At 40.2% G+C, this 22,775-nt stretch overlaps 3 protein-coding genes across 3 annotated transcripts; all 3 read right to left on the bottom strand.

Moving 5' to 3' along the window:
* Positions 1 to 1,418: 1,418 nt before the first annotated feature.
* Positions 1,419 to 5,315, bottom strand: LOC308116171 (leptin receptor gene-related protein). Its single transcript, XM_080474195.1, has 4 exons — positions 4,914 to 5,315; positions 4,526 to 4,601; positions 3,118 to 3,301; positions 1,419 to 2,966 (listed from the first exon to the last, which is right to left on the bottom strand). Exons 1-4 carry the CDS (start codon positions 4,927 to 4,929, stop codon positions 2,850 to 2,852), a joined length of 393 nt encoding a protein of 130 aa, XP_080330321.1. The 5' UTR covers positions 4,930 to 5,315; the 3' UTR covers positions 1,419 to 2,849.
* A 3,638-nt stretch (positions 5,316 to 8,953) lies between these two features.
* LOC308108218 (phosphoglucomutase-1-like) lies at positions 8,954 to 15,780 on the bottom strand. The gene is made up of 11 exons (XM_080461009.1): positions 15,439 to 15,780; positions 13,559 to 13,721; positions 13,160 to 13,306; positions 12,511 to 12,636; positions 11,582 to 11,772; positions 11,292 to 11,446; positions 10,986 to 11,101; positions 10,700 to 10,835; positions 10,004 to 10,187; positions 9,680 to 9,808; positions 8,954 to 9,439 (listed from the first exon to the last, which is right to left on the bottom strand). The coding sequence occupies exons 1-11, from the start codon at positions 15,694 to 15,696 to the stop codon at positions 9,350 to 9,352; spliced, it is 1,695 nt and encodes a 564-aa protein (XP_080317135.1). The 5' UTR covers positions 15,697 to 15,780; the 3' UTR covers positions 8,954 to 9,349.
* Positions 15,781 to 16,490: 710 nt separating this feature from the next.
* On the bottom strand, positions 16,491 to 21,899 carry LOC308106532 (angiopoietin-related protein 3-like). Its single transcript, XM_080458340.1, has 7 exons — positions 21,313 to 21,899; positions 21,001 to 21,111; positions 20,279 to 20,387; positions 19,824 to 19,937; positions 19,197 to 19,292; positions 18,780 to 19,052; positions 16,491 to 18,684 (listed from the first exon to the last, which is right to left on the bottom strand). The coding sequence occupies exons 1-7, from the start codon at positions 21,817 to 21,819 to the stop codon at positions 18,464 to 18,466; spliced, it is 1,431 nt and encodes a 476-aa protein (XP_080314466.1). The 5' UTR covers positions 21,820 to 21,899; the 3' UTR covers positions 16,491 to 18,463.
* Positions 21,900 to 22,775: the final 876 nt, after the last annotated feature.

Here is a 22,775-nt window from a genome sequence, read left to right as displayed (position 1 = left end):
GCAACGCTGCTATTGCACCATTAAACAGTTTGCAGCGTTTAACATAATTTGCGTTGTTATCTTCACAGTTCCTAATTCCTTCTTCGCTGGGGTCTTTTTTCACAGTTGTTTCCTTGATGGTTTTGTCTCTGCGGCATAACAAATCTGCGATGTAGCACTCACTGAAGAACCACACATCAATAACATATGCTGCATTGTACTTGGGGATCTTCTAAACCCTGTTGCATTGTGTTGCCTTCAAGGTCGGATCCAGGAGTATTTTAGAATAATCCTGATGCCTCTGCTGTTGCCAGGCAACCGCTGTCCTGGAACAAAGATGAATGGATGTCCCTGGGCCCATTTCTTCATCTTCATCATTCTTTTTATCGTTTTTCCCCTATCTCGGTGTTTCTTTCACCTAGATTAGGTGGAGTGTAAATGGAAACTGACTCTCAAGTAGCTATCTTCCTCCGCAGATATTTCTTAGACAAGGTGTTGATCTTATCGCTTTCAATTGGATTTTTCTCTCAGTAGGACTGAAGACTCTCAGGCTTTTCTTCATGAGAGTAACTTTCAGCATTTATGAACTCGGAATAGCAAAGCAGTTCCATGCATTTTCAGAGTATAATGTATTTGTTACACACACAAAATAATTGGTAGTGCTTTTTACATAGCAGAACTACTCAGCCATTAACCATTTTACATTATACACACTGTATCCTCCAGCTTGCGAAATGCCATTACTAGAGGCAGGCTGCACAGCTGTCTTTCATATAAATAAAAATAATAATCATTCCTCTGCCAAGAGTGGGTTTGTTTTGTTTTTGTAGAAAATGCAGATTGGTGAGCTGTTACATTCACGACACGTGAACACAGAATGAAAATTAACCCACTCAAATTGTCCACAGCTGCACGTAGAATATTTATCGCAGCATATTTATCCCTCGAATACATAACGCGAGGATTTTAGACATTCTCTTGTTACACTGCTTGCCGACAACTGGTGTGTAACCAGTATGTACTCAATATTAATGTGTGTGAAATCTAAAACAACGTTGTTCTGTGGGAATACGGGCTGATAGAGAAGAACCTCAAACAAAGGTTACACGGGTTGTCTATTGAATATTGCACAATATCCAAATTATTTAGCAGCTGTTCACACCTGCATGTAGGTCAATCAGGCAGAGAGTTCACTGCGGCCCGGCGAAAAAGAAAAAGAAGAAGCACTTAAACCTAAACACAATCATCCACACAGGGACTCGTCTTCCGCCCTGTCTCGAGGGAGGCCATTACCGAGGTTTCCTCCAGTCCATATTGCTGCTGTGTTGTATAAAGAGTGTGCAGGTGTCTGATGAAATACACCATCCGTCATTTCTGGCTTACAAATGGAGCTGTCCATGTATTTCACATCCATCCAATAAGCTGAAGAAGCACACAGAGCCTTTACTTCAATACAGTTTTAATCAACGTTAGAAAACAAAATGTCAGAAGCTTATAAAAACATCTGAGAGGATTTTTTTCTTTTTTTTTTAAACAGTATTTAGTGTTCGGAATATGTATATTGGAGTCACAATGAAAATAATGTTGTTCTTGGAGATGGTACCAAACATGTCAGTTATAAACAATACAATATTTCCACCTGTGAAGCAGGCGTGTATGGGACAGGAGGGAACTTCATAAATTACATGAGGCAGAAATACAATTTATGTGATAGTCTGTAATCTGGGCTGACAAATGCAAGGAACTTTTCTTTCTTTTTTTTAATTAGGTTACTCACAATGATGCGTATGAGGGTGTATAGTTAATTTACAGTTACTAATTTCAACGGCTCCCTGACGGTGAAACAAACACAAAAGAAAACAACCTCAAAACCAAAACACAATGATTTCTCTGTAATATTGTGAACAACAAGCATTTACAAATGCAGCAGAAGCCTTAATTCGGACAAAGTGCACTTTGCTTCAAAGCATTACAAGTACAGTATTTTCCATTCAATGTGTAAAAATAAAGTTCATGATATCATGTTTTATTTGTCAGTATTAGGATCACAGAAATAGAAAATGAGTGGGGCTGCATTTTCCGGACTGCTCTCATAGGAAAACCTTATTTTTTTCAGATGCCTCATCTGCCTTCTGAGAAAGAATAATGAAGGTTAAATCCCACAAGACGTTCCACTTTTGCATATTTACTGAAAATGATCTTTGGTGAAAATGTAAACAAGTGCACCATAGAGGCAAAATGAAAAAGAAACACACACACACAGACAAAACAACAAAAAAAACACACGTCTAACAAGTATTATCTTTACCTGATATGGAGTCCTGTAACTAGCTGTCAGATATTCTCGATTAAAATAACCTGCCTGCACTTCAAACAGAAAACAGTGCCCATATGAGGCAAGCTTCAATTCAATGCAGACACTCCTCTCTTGGACACGAGGACAGAAAAGGCAGTAAGCTTTGCAATTTTATTATTTTGTATCCCTTATGATATAGTTTAACAGAGGGATGTCGACATAGCAGGTAGCTGCAACGGGTATGGTGATATGGGGGGGTTAAAAATGCAACACAAGCGAAATTGAAAAATGATTTAGGATGGATAATGATGAGGCAAAAGGACACATAAAAGGGTTATAGGCATCAGTGTCTTCCTTGTCATAGACATAAGGCACATAATAGGCGATAGCTTCCAACCTTGACACCCCTCGAAAATAAAAACCGGGCTTGATAACGGGCTGGTTTATTTTGACATTTTGTATCCAACACATTAGCATCATCCCAGGCTGAGAGCGAGACACGCTTGTGAAGCCAGTTCTCTCAACTATCCAACTACCCACCCACCCATTTGTCTGTTCACTGTACAAACGACCCCTACCACTGCTCCCAGCTGAAGTCGTCTCCACTCCCAAACACAACGAAAAATCCAAGGATGGTGAGGAAGATGACGGCGTTCCCAGTCATCACCAGACCGCAGGCGCCCCACTGGATCTACAGCGGAAGAGCGGCTCAATTGAAATGGTTCACTGGTCATAGTGACAACACAGAGTTTGATAAACGTACTGAGTGGAATTCTATTTACAAGAACAGCTCAAGCAATTTGTTTTGATAATTCCAGAAGAATGAGTGGTGAGAAACCTACTGTGCTCGTGCGGGCCAGGATAATAGGAAGCCCAAAAGATGATACCACGATGCCAGTTGTTAAGAAGTAGGCCAGCTCTCTGCACGCACTGCTGGTGGAGTCGTCGTCGCTAACTCGCCTCGATATGAAGGTCGGGATGGGACTCAATATGTAGAAAATCAGGACGAAAAGTGGCCAGTATACCCTAGGAGAACAGGTGTGGAACAGTCACAACGGTGTGATTATATGGACAATTCACTTCTGACAAGACATCCCAGCAAGCTGTGAACTTGTCATTCACCATTAAAGTACCCACATGGAGCGAATAAAGAAGAAATCGTTCATATAGGAGGATATTCTTGATGACAAATACAATTAAACAAGGAACCCAGTATCTTATTACTAACAGTCAACAGATTGAAACATCTATTGTCGGCTCAATTTACTCATCACGAAACCTAAGTTACAAAAACAAGATGCACAATGCCTCCGGTGGTTAGCTCTTGGGGATAGCTCCAGTTTCTCTCATAAACATTACCACAAACTGGGCAAGCTCTAAAACTGCACAGTGGAAAGAAAAAACTGAATTGTTTTGAATTTCTACCGACACCACAGACAGACGCAGCAATCCCCTGTTGCACTAATTTTAAACTTCCTCCTGAAAGCCCCTCAGCTTGAGAGAAAACGGAATTAACCCGTCATTCTGTTCACAGATGCAGCAAACTCTTACATGTGAACTTTCGGGATGTTTGACACTAGTGGCACATAAGACACACCTGATATGAACTTTGAAAAAAAACAACAACTTCAAAATCAAACCATCACAATAACACATTTACTCAAGCATTGTATTTCACATTTGGTGATGGCGCTGGCTTATTTAACAGCTCACTTCAACTGCAGTTAAAACTTGATTTACTCTATGATTTGAAAACATATCCATGCAAGTTAACGGTTATGATATAAGCAATCAGACTAAAGTAATTTACAAGCGTATTGTATACCAAGCACCCCTGAAAAACAAATAATAAACTAGTCTTTAAGTAATAGCTTTTAATAAATCGTATATCTTCACAATTTTCCACCTCCATAGGTTTCCCAGAATCTATAATTTTTTTTGAGTCATTAGAGAAAAGCCATTGAACCATTTTCTAGTTAAGCTGCAGCAGATTTAGACTGCAGGGAGACCTTGCTTATTAGAGAGATCTCATGTACTTTCTCATACTCCATACATTCATCTCTCTCTGTGTGTAACTGGAAGTTTGTGATCGACAGGAGGTGGATATACTTGTGTCTCCCTGTTCCTGTCCTCTCCTGTGTAACTTTCCCCTAAACACTCCAGACTGAGGTGTGTTTAAAAAAGAAGGTGTTTTCCTCTGTGGATTCGTTGCGGAATCAAATTGAAGTAGTTTCACGACTGAAATCTTACCCATATTGTTCCAGTGCACAGCCGAGTAGAAGAAATGTCAGTCCAATAGCCCCACTGAAGGACAAACCCACCAATGCTGAAAGGAAAAGGACATTCTAGATATATTGCACAGAAAGCGACGTTTGGTACAGGAAACAAGAAATACGCCACTCATGGAACATGTTGGAATATGGAAAACATGAGCCTTGGATGTATAATCGATACCGCGTACCAAAAACCTAGTTTTGCCACTCTTTCGCAGCGACGTGAAGTGAAGTTTGGAAATGATTCAGCAAAGGCTGGAAACATGTTGAAAGCTGAGCACCAAAGTTTTGCAGGAGGAAAAACGACAGTGTGACAAGCCGAACGTCAGACAACTCAAAGTGGTTCAGACCCTGAAATAATTTACCTTTAATCCCGGCCATGGCTACAGTGGTGTGTAAGTTTCTTTTTCGTTGCTCTTTGTGTATTGTTTACGTGCTCTGGGTTTGCGAAGCTCCTTCCTGTTTCCTCGTGCAGCTTTTTTCTTTTTTTTCTTCTTCTTCCTTTTGTGTGGTCAGGTGACCGTCTTAAAGCGACAGCGCCCTTACTTACTGCTCCGGACCGTAACATTACTCACACAAGAGGGAAAAAACCCCCCAAAAAGAAGCCTCTTCATCTCACAACAAGGCAGATTAGTCTTTTTTTTCTTTCTTTCTTTCTTTCCTGGAAGCCACCAGGTCTGCTTTGCAATACCTCGTGACGAGGAGCACGAGACGGTGCAGCGCGTGGCCACTGGTTCAACACCAGCAACTAGAATGTGCTCAAGAAGAAGTACTGCATACGACCAGATTCAAGACATGCTCATTACACACACACACACACACACACACACACACACACACACACACACACACACACACACACACACACACACACACACACACACACACACACACACACTTGAACAAGTTAGTTGAAGGGTCATCAACCTTCTTCAAACCATAATTAAAGACGAAGGAATAATACAAAGGGCCAGAACAGGGATGTCATACAATTATGTTGGGGGGCCACATAGAGCCCAATTTCATCTTGAGTGGGCTGGACCGGTAAAATTGTGCTGTAATAACTTTTAGACATAAACTTTGAAGTTTATTTTTGTTATGGCGCAGAGCATATGTGATGACACTCTCTATATTTTCACAAAATTGTAGGCCAGTGGTTCATGCCCTTTCCTCACAGCGAGAAGGTCATGGGCTCAAATACCAGCCGGGTCTTTCTGTGTAGAGTTGGCATGTTCTTCATGTGTGTGCATGGGTTTCCTCTGGGTACTCCTGTTTCCCTCACAGTCCAAAAAACATGCACCGGGGGTCCCTGAGGAAGGCCCTTGGCCCCCACCAGCTCACCCCAAGTGCTGCACTATGTGGCTGCCTACTGATGGGTGAATTCAGTGAAGAAATATCTTCAAAAGGATTAATTGAGTATGATTCTTCTTCTAAAAACTCAACTTAAAAATTACTTTGGAAAATGACTACAATCTCAACATAAACACAATTCTTATGATAACCTTCTGGTGCAAAGTGACCTATAGCTGTTGCATTTTGCATGTTTTTCCAAACTCACGTTGACAAAATGGCTTTGAGGCTGGTTTGACAGCAACAATTAAAGAGCTTTAATGGCAGCATCACCGATATCTCAGCTCAGGTCTCAGTGTTGTGTTGTGTTCGCTACTCTTAAGAAACGTGTTTAAAAATCTATGTTTTGTTTGAAATTTGTACAAGTCACTTGGCTGGCCAGATTGGAGTCTCTTGCAGACCATTTTGACCCATGGGCCTTATGTTTGACACCCCTGGGCTAGAACTAAAGAAATACAGAGTGGAAAGTGAGAATTTATGACAATTTCAGACTTACTCTTCACCTCTAATTAGGTGATTCTTCCATTTATATAGTTTTATGTACAAGGCCTATAAAGTAAGATCCTTTTCATTGTTACTGCAGCAGATAACAGTAATAAAGAATACAAACAATATTGATAAATGTTTTTTTTTTTTTAAAGCACCAACAATGTTGTATTACAAGATAATAACAGTAACCATATTATTCTATGATAAAGATGGTGGTTGTTGGGTTAAAAGTTATTGACTGAACAGAATAAATAAATGTATTGAACAAAGAACAGTGTTGGACATTAAAAAGTGCAATGTCTCATACCGTCTAGGTTGTGGGTATGTGAGGGGTGGTGTTGGTGTGAGCAGTGCTGATTATACAGTCTCCCAGCTGCAGAGAGGAAGAACCTGTGATACCGCTCCTTCACACACTCGGGGTGAAGGAGTCTGTCGCTGAAGGAGCTCTCCAGTGGAGTCAGGTAGTCCCTCATGGGATGGAAATCATTGTCCATGAGAGAAGACAGCCTCGCCATCACTCATGTCTCTCCCACTACCCCCACTTGGTAAAATGTTTTCTGTCCAGTCCAGTTTATTGTCCAGGTGAACAACAAGGTACTTGTAAGATGTCACCATCTCAGTGTCCGATCCCTGGATGTTCGCGCTGGTGTTGGAGGAGTGTGTCTTTGCCTGGGAAAGTCCACCATCAGCTCTGGACTTCTGTTCTAAAATTTAGTCTAATAAACTAGAGTAATAAAATAATAGATTATTTAACTTTGTTCACTTAGTTTATCTTGATTTCATTGGCCAAATCAATTCTTTATCTTGGTGAAGACAGTAGCTATGACGTATTTGTTTTCCAAAATTAAAATGGGCAATCTTTCTATTCATGCTCAAATGACTTTCAGGTCTTTCCTTTTTATGACACGATAAGGAGTGGCAAATTTACTCAACAGATTACATCACTTAAAACTCATGACAGTTGTGGGTGTGGAGGGTTTGGGTTGGCTAATGAAATTACCGTCAGGGGTGAGAGCATTTAGTACTATGATGGAAGCTCTGACCCTGATTCTCTGTATTAGTTCTGTCATTAAATGTGACCCTGTGAGCTGATCTTGATCTTGAACAGCTAAAAATCAGTTGAAATTCTCAATGAAAAGTCCCATTGGTTCTTCATTTTACCATAACAATGATAATCTTCTCCTTGCGAATTACTTATACCTTCACCTTGCACGTCTGGCATCTCTTGGATCCACTACAAATTGTGTTTTTCTTATTTTTTTAAGCTGTTGTACAAAACATAGGATAATTGTCACGCTGTATGGTGGAACCTTCACCTGGTGGACAGCGACCCTGACATTTGGCTGTAGAATACCTCTGTAAACATTAGAATATATATCCCCCTCTATGACTGCATGGATACGTACATCCCAATCTATTCATCCATCTTTTATACCACTTTGTATAGTTCAGGGTCACTTTTCTTTGAACTCTTTTACACCTTAAGACTTCAGAATGATTGCTTTTCCCACTGTGTTTTCTTTCTTGACAGAGTGTCGGTGAATTTTGTATTTTGTGTTTCTCTGTAGAAACACAAAATGCTGTTGTGTGTCATCATTATATCATAATGTACTTGCCATATCATTATTAATGACAAAGGGTGCTATGTGTTTAGATTACACCTTAAAAACAAGAACAGCTTGTATGCCTATATCTGCCAAGATTTTAACATTCAGTTGAATCCCTTCCGTCTGGCTGCTGCTTACAAATACTAACGACTGTCGGATAAATGTCAGTGATTATTTTTGTATTTATCTCTGAGTAATCTCTGACTAAGTGGAGGGAATAACAAAAAGAGGTGACCTGAGATGAACCGAAGCTGAATCCAGTGTGTCCTCATATTGAGCACTGGGTTCAGCATAATAGGAAGGTGAAACCAGGAAAAAGGTGGAGGACTTCAAAGGGCATGAGAGATCACAGAGCCGGGGCAGATGTTTGGACTCTGGTGCTGTTGCTCAGTGGGAATCATGTGGCAACCACCAGAGCTGGAGAAGCTGCTTTTAAAAAAACATAGATGTTTTCCAACTACAAGGTGGTCTGTCGGGATGGATTTAAAAGGCTTTTTTTCTGGAAAATAATAACCTATTCCACTGTCGTCTTATTGTTTTGCTTTTGCTTTTCTTTGTAATTTGCAAGACTGCTGATCTGGAAGGTTGGGTTTGTGTCTCTGAGTGTTTGTGTGCATCCTCAAGTGAGGTGGCATGTTGTCACTTATCCTCAAGCACCCACACACTCAGCTTCAATTTTAGGTTATTATTCGCTGATGAGTTTTAATTTCCCATAATTAAGGAGTATGGATGATAGAAATAACAGTTTGAGGCTTCATGGAAGGGTACACCATGTTATTTCCTTTACAAAAAAATAAGCAGTGGGTGCCTGAGGTAATCCTATTTTATGCGGAAAACTGTATGTCACTTTCTCACTTCCAAGTCTGCCACTCAATATTCTTCAGCACTGCTTGATATGAAACCATAAAGCAGACTTATTGTGCCACATTTTGTAAAAGATGCAATAAAAGAGGCTCATAAAGGATATTAAAGTGCTGTTTTTGAGCCACAGGCTTCATTTAATGGGACAATCTCAAGTCTCGATTGGCTGCTTTGATCACAATGATGACCTACGGTTTTGCAGCCCTGCTGCTTTTTGCCCGCAGCTCATTGGTGCACATTATAATTCCAGATCACAAAAGCAAAACTTGAAATATGGTCCGTTTGAAACCATATGAAACAAGCACACAAGACACGCAGAAACCAAAAACAAGAAGCTGTTTACGTCTTTTTTTTTTTCTTCTTTCAAAATATTCACTTTGTTGCCTGTTAAGCATCTACATTTGGATTCAAGAGTTATAAAAAAAATTGTTGCACATAAACAAAACAAAGGTAGAACTTTAGCAATGCAATGGTTGAGTAAAACACAGAAGAAATCACGTTATGACTGATGGGCCACTTCGACCTGTCCTGTGGTGAAGCTGGGAAATCTTTACAGCAATAGTTGCAAGCGGTGCCAGCATCACCTGCCCAAAAAAAGTAGGCAAAGTTAGACACCAAAACACTTGTCTGCAGTATATTAATGATGCTAATGTTCTTATGAATATTCAACTGCGCAGTTATATACGTTTGTAGGTATGCCAATTGGACATACACCTGCTGTTTGTCCTTGTTCCTGTCAACACTGCCACACTATGTTATATTGCCAAAATCTCAAGGCATGCATATTTTAAGCAAAGTAGTTGACAAATTAAAAGATTATCTACCTGTGTGTCTTCAAAAATTAACTCCTTTTCATAGCAGTCAATGTAGATTCGCACTGTTGCTCCGTTCCTACCCGTCCCACTGAGTCTGTAGATGATTCTTGAACCATCAGAGAAGATTATTCGTAGTCCCTGCGGCAAAAACAGGAAAGGTCAAGCTATATCCATAAATATTATAGATATTTTCAAAGAGGAAATATCAGCACTCAGTGTCTCTGACATTGACAGAATACAGTGCATAGTGACCAAACACGAGACATATAGTCAGCCTGAAGACACAACAACTGTATCATTAACAAAATAAAGTAGTGTGTGTGTGTAATGTACCTGGTTCCTGGAAATGGTGCTGTCTGCTGGGTCAGTGTACTCAAAATTGTCTGCTTTTTCCACCTGGTAGATTTTGTCTTCCACTGCAAATCTCTGTTTCACAAAGGACTTGTCAGCAATCATAATCTCCAAATCCTCCATCATCTCGCAGGCTGCGTCAATGTCCACATCCTCATAGTCATATCTGGGGAAACAAAATTGACATGACGAATTTGCTGTGATTTTTCTTGTACAAGTCGTTCCAATATTTCAAAGCATCAAAATAAACCCCAAAGAATCAGCCATCATCAAGCCATATAAGTATCCTCCATCATGATATGAATTTCTTAAAAAAATGCTTTGTTTAATGTCTTTTGATCAACTTTGACGTGAAATTCCCACGCTTGTTTTTTTCTGACGAATCTTTGTTTCATTCAGCATTTTTAGTCTGTTTGAAAACAAATCCTGCTTCAGGCAAAGGCATGGAGGGCATGTAATGACACAAAAGTTCCACTTGGTGGCAGTTCCAACCTATAAACTGCATTTACTTTCTTTCATGGATATCAATGTGTCTCATTTCCTATCAACTAAATAAGGTATAGTGATTATACCTAAAGATGAATCAACCATTCTTTGTCACAAAATAACAGCAACAGCAAAGCAGAAGACAAAAACAATTAAAACAATAAAAGGCTCACTGATGCATTCACATCTGACCTGGTGAAGTAATTTCTTCCATATTTTAGCCAGTGGTCCTTCAGGATATCTTCCACACTCTGCCGCCTGCAGGCCAAGATGGACAGCCATGCCAGCACAGCCCAAAGCCCATCCTTCTCCCGTATGTGGTCTCCCCCTGAGACGTGAGACATCATTAAGTTTACCATGCACAGAAAAAACACACACACAAACAAAAACAAACGTGAGAGTTGGATTACGGTCTCTTTTTTTTTCTCCCCCACCAGAGCGTCATTTGATCTTATAACTTGCTGAGGCCATGTTGTACCTGTACCAAAGCTTTCCTCTCCACACAGAGACAGCATGCCTGCATCCATGAGGTTCCCAAAGAACGTCCACCCAGTGGGAGTTTCATATAGCTCTATTTTTGTTGCTTTGGCTACTCTGCAGAAAATACAACGAAAGAGTATTCTTAGAAACCACGGACTACATTTGGAGCAGCAGAAGTAAAATGCTTTAAACATAATAAAAGTTTATTTTTTTTCACAGAGGGATTTTAAAGAAACGGAAACTCTAGTTTCAGGTCTTTTTTTGCGTTTGAACATAACTCATAAAAAGCTGATTGGAGTTTTACCTGTCTAATGCTGCACTTGTGGGCATGCTGCGAGCGAAGCCTCTCACCCCTGTGTGCTGAAAGTACGGGATGCAGAAGATGTTGTCAGCGATCACAGCCAAGGAATCGGATGGGGTGACGAAGAAGCCATGTTTACCAAGGATCATGTTTCGATCCTAAGAAGCCAACACATGGGAATTTGGAGGTCAAGATCTCCGGCTGGGAATCAAGTCAACTCCAGATGATCCTGATCATTTGATCCAGTGTGATAAAAACAGAAAAAATAAATAATTAAAAATGTGTGAACGTACCCCATCAGCATCAAATGCCGCACCGAAGTCATACTGTCCGTCTCTCATGCTGTCGATCAGGTCTGTAGCGTAGGTGGGGTTCGGATCTGGGTGTTGACCCCCAAAGTCATCCATGGGGACGCAGTTGATAGCAGAATTGACAGGACAACCCAGCTCCTCACAGAGTATTTTTCTCACATATGGTCCTGCCACTGGAGAGCAGACAGAAGTAAGAAAAACAAGACTGAAAGGAAGAAATAGAAACAAAAAGGCATGATGGTATGTTGTTGAAAGTTTGTATTCTAAAATGACCTGGCAGTCCTGTATGGTGGATCAACAAGGTTCTGTTTTAAAGTTTGGGGACACTGAAAATAGAGATGAGTACTATAGCTTCAACAAGCCCACTTTATCCTTCCAAAAATGGAATGAAGCCTAGAACAACTTGTCTGATCTGTACTTCTGTATCTCCATGTTCTGTTGGATTATCATTACAGGTCTAAACAAAGTGAGAGGGGGGATTTTAAGAAAGCACAGATCTGGAATGAATTAATGGTAATAATCAATAGTTCTTATTCTCGTGTATTAGTTTGACGTGTCTTTCACTTTTGACCTCAATCCAACAAATCAAGGAACATACAACATTGGAACATGAAGATAATAAAGATGTTTTGTTCTTTTTTGGTCATGAATAGGTTCTGATCTGTGACAAGAATCAGCGGTCTCCTCCGTGCTGCCATTACTGTGTGGAGGACATGTTTGTGTGATACTGTATGATAGGAAAAACACAGGGAAATATCTGACATTGCTCCGGCATAGTTGTAAAACCTGATCGAAGGGTGCAATTAAAAAATTAACTGATGCAGCAATAAACACCACTAAAGCGCCCTCATCAAAATCTATTTAATCTGTTTATAGTGCTGGGAATTAGCTCTCAATATTATTTTTCTCACCTCCATGCATGGCGTCTAATCTCATCTTGATGTGGTTTTCGCCAGAGAGAAGCTCCTTCAGAGCAGCAAAGTCAAAGATGTTCCTCAACAGGTTTGCATACGACTCCACAGAATCCACGATTTCCACTGGAAACAACCACAAATGAGGAACAAAGTTTGAGTTAAATCAAGTCGGACAAGCGTTGATTTGAACGCTTAAGTATAACACCACTGTTATATGATGCAGTGTCTAATCACCAACACTTCGATCTTCTTTTTGTATCCCATCAATACATTTGTACCCGGAGTCTCTGAGAGACTGCCACTCAGAAAGGTTTTATAGCATCTCTCTGATCTCACATTTGGCAAATATCAGACAGAGTGACACAAAAGTGGAGAGTTTTATAATAAAAACAATGAAACGTTACTTAAATCTGGGGTAGTCTCTCGTAAGTGTGGTATTCTCGTTTTCTTTGGCTTGCAAATTGGGTTTTCACAGCATCAGAGCACACTAAAGTAACTAACTCCTCCTGTGAACTTTGGTACCTGCATAGGCATTCTGGACTCCAGGTTGAGAAACACTGAAAATCTTCCTAAAAATGTCCTCTTGCTCTCGTGCCCTCTGTGTTTGTTTAATATCAAATTGATTGCTGATAATGCTGTTCCTTACCTGTGAAAGGTTTGAACTTGTTCTCTAAATCAAATGCCTGTTTTCCAAGCGTTGTCAGATCCACCTTTAGTCCAGGACAGATGGCAAACTCCTCAATGGTTCGGCTGATCTGAAAGATCTTGCTTGTGACTGCCTCCTTGGCTGGGCCTAGGGAGAGATAAAAAATGGTATTACTCCAGCATTCCCATAAAATGTATGACTCCAAAAAAAAAGAATTGAATTACATTTCTGTTTAATCTCAGGTGTTTACAGGTAAAACACAAAGTATTTTTTCTATGTCCGAGCCACATATCGGAGTAATGCTTTACGCAGGCTGGTGAAAAGTGTCTGACCTCTCCAGTAACACTATTTTGCACTTGGTGTTTCGTGTGCATGCTTCCTCCTCTCAAGTTACCATACCTCCATTTGCAGTATTAAACTTAATGCCAAAGTCTCCATAAGGTCCGCCGGGGTTGTGACTGGCAGTGAGGATGATGCCACCGATAGCTTTGTATTTTCTGATCACACAGGAGATGGCCGGCGTGGACATGATCCCGTGGTGTCCGATAATCAGACGACCCACCTGAGGAAATGTCACACAGGTGTGTTTGAGTTGGCCAGGGTGAGTGTGCTTCTGAAAATATCTGAGTGGGAACACTGCTGGGGATCGGGTTTGGTGTGTCATGCTTCTTAAAGTAAGTGAGACTAGAATTTCACTTGATGAACGACAGTTATGGCACATCAAGTGCAAGTTCGTTCATGTGTGAGTGTGTTTTAAATCCCAGGAATATCATTCAACCAAGAAAGCATCAGAAGCTCAAAGGTTATGTAATTCAAACCTGCAGACCACAGAGAGCTCATTACCAGTGCTGGCAAATGGGTTGAAAACAGACTAGGTTTAATGTCTTTCTATTTGAAGACGGACACTGCCAGAAGCTGCTCTGCTCTAATAGTTTTTACTTTTTACAAGCAGCTCGGACCGTCCTTTCTCATTACTATCAAAATCAGTACATTCTAAGCTTTAAGTCATGGTACTTCCAATTAAATAGTTCCAAATTAAAATTGAAAATAAAATGTGAGAATTTAATCTATTTCCGGAAAAGAAATTTAACAGGTATTAAATATTTATTATCTCAAAAATATTATTCCCATATGCTATTGTAACTATAGCAGAATATGAGTGGATGTATTTCAGATTTACTGGTGTTGTGCTTTTTCCATCCATCCATCCATCCATCCATCCATCCATCTATCCAGCCGAACGCTTGACAGGTAGCCTGTCACGTTACAAAATATTCTTATAGATTACATTCTGTGTGAACCTAGCATTATTTTGGGAATGTTCAGGTATATGCAGTGTAATAAATGCACCACAGACCTTTTTTCTTAAAGGCTACATGCTACGTTGATAAAACTATCCAAACGTACGATACACTTCTGTTATTGATGAATACATCTCTCAGATTAGTTTGTCACATAAAGTTTAAAGTGATCATGTCACAATAAAGAAATATTATCATAATTAATACAGAAGTCATGGACAGTGAACCTTCCGTTAGATTTTGTTATCAAATTCACTAACATTCACTGCATCAATGACAACTAAAGGAGCACCAGAATTTAAAACCTGAAAGTAAAAAGTTATGAGCACATGTTGCTAAATTGTTTTATTCTGTCCGTTTTCAGCTCATTGAATATTCCCTTAGATGCTTTGTTATGGATTGATACTTGATAACCTTGTCAGTCAGAAAAATTTCAGCCATCGATTGAAATGAGCAACACAGATTTTCCGGCACAGTGACTTAGTGGTTGGCACTCTTGGCTCATGACAAGTGGGGTCTCTGGTTCTAGTCTGAGTTGAGCCTGGGGGCTTTTGTTTGTGGAGAACACGTTATCTCTGTACATATGTTGATTTTCTCTCTGTACTCAGACTACTGTCTGTAGTGTATAAACAAACATTGGCGATAATTGGTGATGCTAAATGGTTCAAAATTGATGAGTTCACCTGGACGGATGGATGGATAGAAGGATGAATGGATGGATGGTTACATCTTTAACTTAACATTTCTTATAACTCTAAACATGACATTGACTAAAGCCACACATGGGCACTTTTATAATCTTCTACATGAACTCGCTCCAGTCAGTTCTAACAAAAGAGTACAGTATTAAGAAGTGGCAGGAGAAAGCAGTCACCTGACACAGGGTCACATCTGGCCACGAGCACACTCACATACACTTAATGGAATGCACACACAAACACACATAACGTGAGCAAGTCCACACATCGTGACACTGACCCCGTTGGCAGCTGCCATCTGCACAATGACCTCAATAGCTGTTTGGTTGAAGAAGCGTCCGTCTCCCCCCACCACCACGGTTGAACCCTGGCGGTCACGCAGGTCAATAGAGGAGAGGACACTCTGGATAAAGTTGTGCAGATAGTTTCTCCTGGACTGAAACACATAGACGCTCTTCCTCAGGCCGTTGGTGCCGGGTCTCTGGTCGGGGTAGGGGGCTGTTGGGACAGTCACGACCTGCAGAGGACTGTTCTCCATTGTTCCAAAGTCAGAATCCGACGTAATGCTGCTGAGCAGAGATCACAGGGAGCCTGTTATTTAGAGGGAATTCCCCTGTCAGTTGACATGGGGAAGGGTACAGACAAGCAGAATGGGAAGGCAAGAGCTTGACTCCTCCTATTATTTTACTGGAAGCACAGGGTTACTGTGGTACTCCTGCAGCCCAAAATAACCTTTCTAACTAATGTGTGTGCAGAGGCAGAGGGTGGTAACTAAAGACGCGCTTTCACACATGTGCAGGGACATCACTGTCAAGACCGTGGGCCCAGCCACAGTGGCATGTGTATTTGGGTGTGTCTGTGTAGAGGCCCTGAGGTGCTTGTTATGGGAGGTATCTATCCATCTGTGCAGGCCTGCAGCTGTGCTCAGAGTAATGACATGCAGAAAGAAGGATGACATCCCTCATCAAAGTTGTGTTTGATGCTATTTTAGGAGGGCAAATTTATCCTTTCCTCACACTAATTGTGAAAGCAGACAGCAAGAGGAGCAATTAGAAAGCAATTAGAAATGCTTACAAATCATGGATATGTGTTTTTAGGCGAGTGTCTGTGTTCAAAACAAACAATTTGTTTAATTTAATTAGACCCACAACAGTCATTTCACAGTGGTGGGCTCTGCACGAGATGGATCAACACTGCCCTCTAGAGTTCATCCCCACAAACAACTATACAAGCTCCCTGGCGTGAACTGGAGTCTCCAACAAATTATATTTATGGACCACACAAAGTCTAATTTGATCTCATGTGGGCTGGATTAGGAAGATGATAGCTTATAACCTTTCAGTGAGGACAGCTCCAAACATCTTTTATTGTTTAAGTGTTTAAACACAAAGAAGGGTTCTGCAAATGACTGAAAACATTACAGAAAACCTGATGCATCCCCACACTTCATGTCTTTGTCAACAATGTCACCTTCAGCAGAATACAATGCAATGCATTCGAACTGTGCTTTATTTGACTCCGAATCTAGCAAGAGATCTGAAATTGTATCGTCCACAGTGTTCCAGACTAGTATTTGTGAAACCTGACGCTCCACACACACATTTCTGGAGCCTTCAGTGTGCACATTTCCACAAATCCACCCTCATGAGTTTATTGTTAGCTTGCAATGATCTTTTGGCTAAAGTCACAGTGCTGAGTTATGTCCACTACAACACAAAACCAAGGCAATCTCCCATGAAAGAATAGGGAATAACAGTTTCCCTGCAAGGTTGGATTGACCTCACTTTGGTTTTACCCTGGCTAAATGTTTGTTTCAAAGAGTTTTGGTGTGTAGGAACTTAATGACTCACTTATTAACAAAGCTCTGGCATCACAGCAAAGAGTTTGAATGAACAAATCTTTGTTTACTTAAAAAAAAACCAAACAAAAAACGTTGTTTACTCAAGAACATCACATGAGTGTTTCCCCAAATATCAAAGTACAAATAACAAAGTACAAACCACATTTTTTCTTTCTTTTTGGGTTCTTAGTAAGAAAGGGATTTAATAAAGTAGTATAGTATAATTTCCATGAAACATTCATGTATTTGTAGTTATTGCCATACTTCTTTAAAAGTTCATAATACAATGAAACAAACAGATCAAAACTGAAGATGTAAAGTAGAGATACGCATCATTAAAACCAGTGGTTCACAACTTTTGCTGCCTTTTGAAGTTTAGGTTGTGCCAACAGTGATTTTTATAGAAGGTTTTCTGTATGAAATCTAGAGTACAAGATTTAGCAAGTTGTAACAACACAACAAACTGCGAGGGACCCTTTTTTAAAAAAATACTTTATTAAAACATGCAATATCAAAGCATGCCTTCGCTCAAAAATTTATTTTTGTTGTTATTTGTTGTTTATTGTTTCTATTGACTGCTAGAGTTAATTTGCATGGTAATCTTTGTGCAGGTTTAAAGCAAGAATGTGCCTTTTAAAACAAAGATCTTAAATTGTTTGTCAGTTGAATAAGCCTGTTTGTTCTTCCAATAAACAACTGTATGTTAATAACAGATAGGTAATAAGTTGCAATACTACTTATAAGTATATGCTTGCATTTTAATACAAGATAATAATGATATTATATTCCCAGTGTGCTCATTTAGTCATTATTAGTCCTTTTAATAACTGATTGATTATTGTTGCACAGCAGCTTTAAGGATGTTAAAACAGGTTGTGATACGATTTTACTCGAATCTAACTGAGAAATGTATCCCGTTTAGAATTATTTCTAAAGTATACATAGTTGCAAAATGAATTATTTCAGTCAGTTTTGCACTTTCAGAGTAAAGTCATGATATGGAAATATCATATAATGACATTCCTATCTTTCATATATCTCTGTGTACATCTGTGTATCCATCTTCAGAAACCGCCTTAGAGTGGGATTGTTTTTGTTTTCCGAGAGTTCTAACATGCGTCTTCTGAAGCTGGAAACTGCACATGTAATGACTGCCTGTTTGAGCGTCTTCTCTATAAGCTTTGATGTCTGTGACACAGCTTGCAAACATATTTTTTCGACATATTATGAGGCTGTTAACAAGAAGCTAACCCCATTTCACTGTGTATTACATTTGTCAACATGTTTGATGCTCTATATACGTACATACATAGCGTCCTGGTGATCAGATTTCAGGATTGTCCTTCCTGTTTGAGGCTATTGAAACCTCAGTGACCCATGTCACACACTGACAGGGCTTTCCTTAAGAGGCCATTGTTTAATGATGGTTTGGACCGAGAACTTCTACCAGACTGTAGACGCTGCTTCACAGAAAGGCGCCTGCCTCCGAGGAAGCTGATGTCAAGGAGATAGTGCTGAAGGATGATGCAGGGCGGATGGAGATCTGGGTAAATTTGATGGAATAAGATGACTTTCGGCCTGATCTGCAATGGATTCCTCTCCTTCGGTCTGAACGCCACTTTGATCTCGTGTGGAAATATCTCCCATTCAGGTTTATGTCTCCACAGGCATTAAACCACCATCCACCTAGTAGAGGACATACATTAGAGGGAGGGGTATTTATTCATCCTATTGTTAGAACGATGAGAGAAAGAAAGCCACCACATGTGAATCTTCTTTACCTGTTTGCTCCTGGGCGCAGTTTAAGTTTCGGTGGTTGTCGTTGTTCCTGTCTTTTGTAGAAAACACGATGCCTGTGTGGTTGGTCAGGGGGTCGGGCAGATTACCGGACAGATACGTGAGGTGAACTCTGTAGCTGTTCTCCGGGCCATCGAGGTAAAATCTGTATTCGATGAAACGTCTGTTCTGTTTCCAGTCCTCCAGTAGGATGTGAAGGACAGAGTTTCCCTGAGAGACAAGAGAGTGAATCTTGCTGAGACCCAGCCAAAACTCCCCTGTGAGAGACGGTGAGATATCGCTGAGTCGACATGGGTTGACAAGCAACTGATGCACACAAAGGTGCAGGAAAGTGTTGATTATATATGAATTTAGAAAGCTTTTATTGAGCCTTAGACAGACAAGTGTGCAACAAATCTCACCTTGAAAGTCTCCAAAACCCTGTTCATACTTCTCCCATGTTTGGTCAAAATTCAATGATCCATCCATCCTTCGCTGGATTATTGTTGCTCCATGATCTACATGGAGAAAAGGAGATTGCAGGATGTGTTTAGGTCCCCTATTGAAGGAATTACTCAGCAACAGCCATTCACAGTCCCTAATGGTCTAATTTCAATGTCTGAAAATATGTGTATTATGTGATTTGCTCATCTAAAACAAATGAGTCTGTGTGTTTTTTTGTCTTTGCCCTGTGATCAACTGGCCAGGGTGCACTTTTCCTGGAGAGATGGCTGGATAATCTGGTTACCGTCTTTCAGAGTTTAATATTTCTTGGAATATTTGATGATCAGTTAATAATTAATGAAAGTAATCACAAGTTTCAACCTTATCCTCTGGATTTATTTGTAATAGCAGCGTTTGCAATATGTGTGCTGAATTAATTCATAGAGAATGATTTATGGTCATTTTAGCCAACTTTCCCCACTCCTATACTGTTCTCTCTCCTGCAGCACCACAATCAGATACAACAAACAGTGATGGTAACACTGCTGCTTGATAATAAAAAAATTTACTCAAATGCAATAGACAAAACGTAAAAGGTAGAGTACCTTTGCTCATGTCGCAGAAGGCCATGAATGGCTCTGATCCGTTGGGCCTGATTGCGTAGAGACCACTAACATGTTCCCCTCTGCTGAACAGCTCATCGCAGTCCGACGGCAAATCTATTTGAAAGAGGGCCATAAAATCAATGTTCAATTTGGAACTGTCCTAAATAAAGTGCTTAAATCTAGCAGAGAAGCTAATGTGTACTTGCACATGAAGGTCAGCAGTTCAAGTTATGCGCATTAACATGGAAAATGTGTGATAAGTGATTGTTCGTGGAGGGCTGACAGCTCTCCGCTCTGACTATGAAAACGTCCATGAACGTGAAGTGAAAAATTACTGGAAATTCTCCAGATACCTTTATAAATTATAAGCATTGACACACTGAGATTGAATGCTTAACATTTAGGCCAGCAGATATAATAGCATCGTCCAAATCACGCTTTATCAGCCACTTTACCTCTGTTGGTAGAGCTTGAGGTCAGATAGGGGGTGAGTGTTGGTGCTTCACTGTTGAAGTTATCGGACATCCTTTCAATAGTTTCCTGGGCTAACATATTGGCTTTTAGCTGGAAGGAAAGTGTTAGAGAAACAAAGATAATGTCATAGATAATAACATTGTAGACATCCTCAAACTGGCTCTACGTATGAAAAAGAAAACATAAATCCAATAATCAGCTGGTTTGCATTATTGTCTGGGGATTTTGTTACTAAAGTGAAGGAGCAGCTATTGGGATCAGGGGGAGTACTGTTTTTAGAAACAGCACTGTCTGAGATTTTGTAAATAATTCGCCTCGCTTTGCTATGGCATCCTCCGAAGATTTAAAATCTCAATTAAAATATGCAACACCATGACACCATTAAGTTTCTTTTTTTTTTTTAACAGCACAGCCATTGCGATGCCATGATTCCAACAGCTCACAACTCAAAGAGGAGGGAAGAAAAAACCTCTCGTCAATTCAACAACAAATGCAAAGTCAATTTAAGTGGAACTTAGATCAGATCAATGAGGATGTCTGAAAATGATTGGGGTGAGCAAGAGGGTATGAGTCTTCGATTTCTTTTTTGCATAAGCAAACTCTTTTAGAATTATAATATAAGTATTTGCTTTATATTATGTCTCACCAAGGGTTCAATGATTATTTGGTTGTCTGATAAAGCTCCTGCAGTCCAGTTATTTACCTTTTCCTCCAGAGTTTTGATCTTGGTCCTCTGGTTGTTGAGCTGGTCACTTTGTTCAGTCACTGCTTTCAGCAATTCCAAAATGCTCTGCTCCTGACTGAGGATCACATCCTGATCGGGGAAAAAGGTGGAATATTTAACATACATTTAATTCGTTTTAATATATTAATACACATGATTAATTTTAAATAGCAGTAGAGAATTAAATGGGTATAAAGATATTTACTATTATATGTTTCCATTCTATCTGGCAGTACAATGAGTACAACATGAAAAACAATCAATGTTCCTTTCCGACCCGAGGTCACTTACCCGAAGTTTATTGATCTCTGCTACTTGTTCACTCGTTACCAGGCCGTTTGACAAACTGCTCAGTTTCTCCTCCAGGCCTTCCACCTTGGTCTGGAGTTTGTTCTTCTCCTGCAGAATGCTGTCCATCTTGGAGTTGATCTCTTCAGACAGGCCTTTGATCTCTTCATTGTTTGCCTTCAGCACCACTGTGGTCTTCTTCAGCTCCTCTTCCTCCTCCTTGATTTCACTGGCCAGCACTGACAGTCTGTAGAAAGAGTGGTCGAAGATGTTGAGCTTCTGGAGGATGTCGTTTATCTGTCCCTTGGTCTTCTGCACAAAGTCCCGCAGGCTCTGACCCAACTGGAGGAGGCCGCTTGCCAGCAGACGCACGTCATCCAGTGCAGCAAAGCGGGACGGGGTGTCAGCAGGAGCCTCGAGGTGGGAAACTACAGGCTCCTCTTTGCCATGAAAGGCCGGGATACAGGCGGCAGCCAGGACAAACATAATGGGAATCAGTGGCGCTCTCATGTTGTTGTGGTATTGTTTCTCCAGCTGTTTATGAAAGATGTAAAAACTGGCAGCCTCCGCCTCCTCCTGTGACTGGATGAAGATGCAGGGGATAAAAAAGCTGCAGGATATATACTCAGTCTCGGGTCCGGTTAATAATTAACCTGCTCATTCGATCAACGCTTGTTTACCAGATAGTTTCCTCCTCCTGGGCGGATCATTGAAAGTTTGGTAAACTTTACCTTCACTAGACAGCCTTGATATCACAATTAGTTGAACACATAAAGATGATTGAGGTGAGATAATGATCTTGATTGGGGACTGGAACAGTTGGAGTGAAAACTTTCTCAGTGATATCTGAATCCCGAGCAATTGCCACTGTATTGATATGAAGTCAAAGTGACAATGATGAGTTCAATTTAATCGGCTGAAGGATGTTTTCTTCTGGTTAGCTCAGTATGACCATGTTTTAAACTGAACTATAGCGGCGGGCCATGGTTGATTTAATGTCGTTGTGCTACCAGTTTGTTTCTAAACAGGAAAATGACCCAGTTTACATGAAGGATCAGTTAAGATGGATCAATTACGAGCCTGTGAATTTGTGATGTATTACTGCATTTATTACAAAAGAAATACCTTACATTGGTCACACTGTTGTTGTCATTGTGTGCATTGTAAGATATTAGGACACTATACCGGCTGCAAACTCACAGATTTGCCTTCTTCTGATTCAACTGCACATTTGGATTTGCATGCTTTTACCTAAAGATCCAAACTACAGCTTATTCAAACATGTGCTGTTACAATCAATGCATGATGAAGCATCTCGCCATCTTATTACTTAGGATTATAGTCCCCACAATATAAGTAATACCTAGATAGTGCAAGCTCAAATAATATGAAGACCAGTTTCTTCATTTTTATTGAGAGGACAAACTGAGATATAATTCTTGAAAGTGAAAATCTGTATAAAGGTT

Source organism: Lipophrys pholis (genome assembly GCF_963383615.2).
Source record: "Lipophrys pholis genome assembly, chromosome: 1".
In the NCBI taxonomy this organism is placed as follows: domain Eukaryota; kingdom Metazoa; phylum Chordata; class Actinopteri; order Blenniiformes; family Blenniidae; genus Lipophrys; species Lipophrys pholis.
This window is presented reverse-complemented; position numbering and strand designations above follow the sequence as displayed.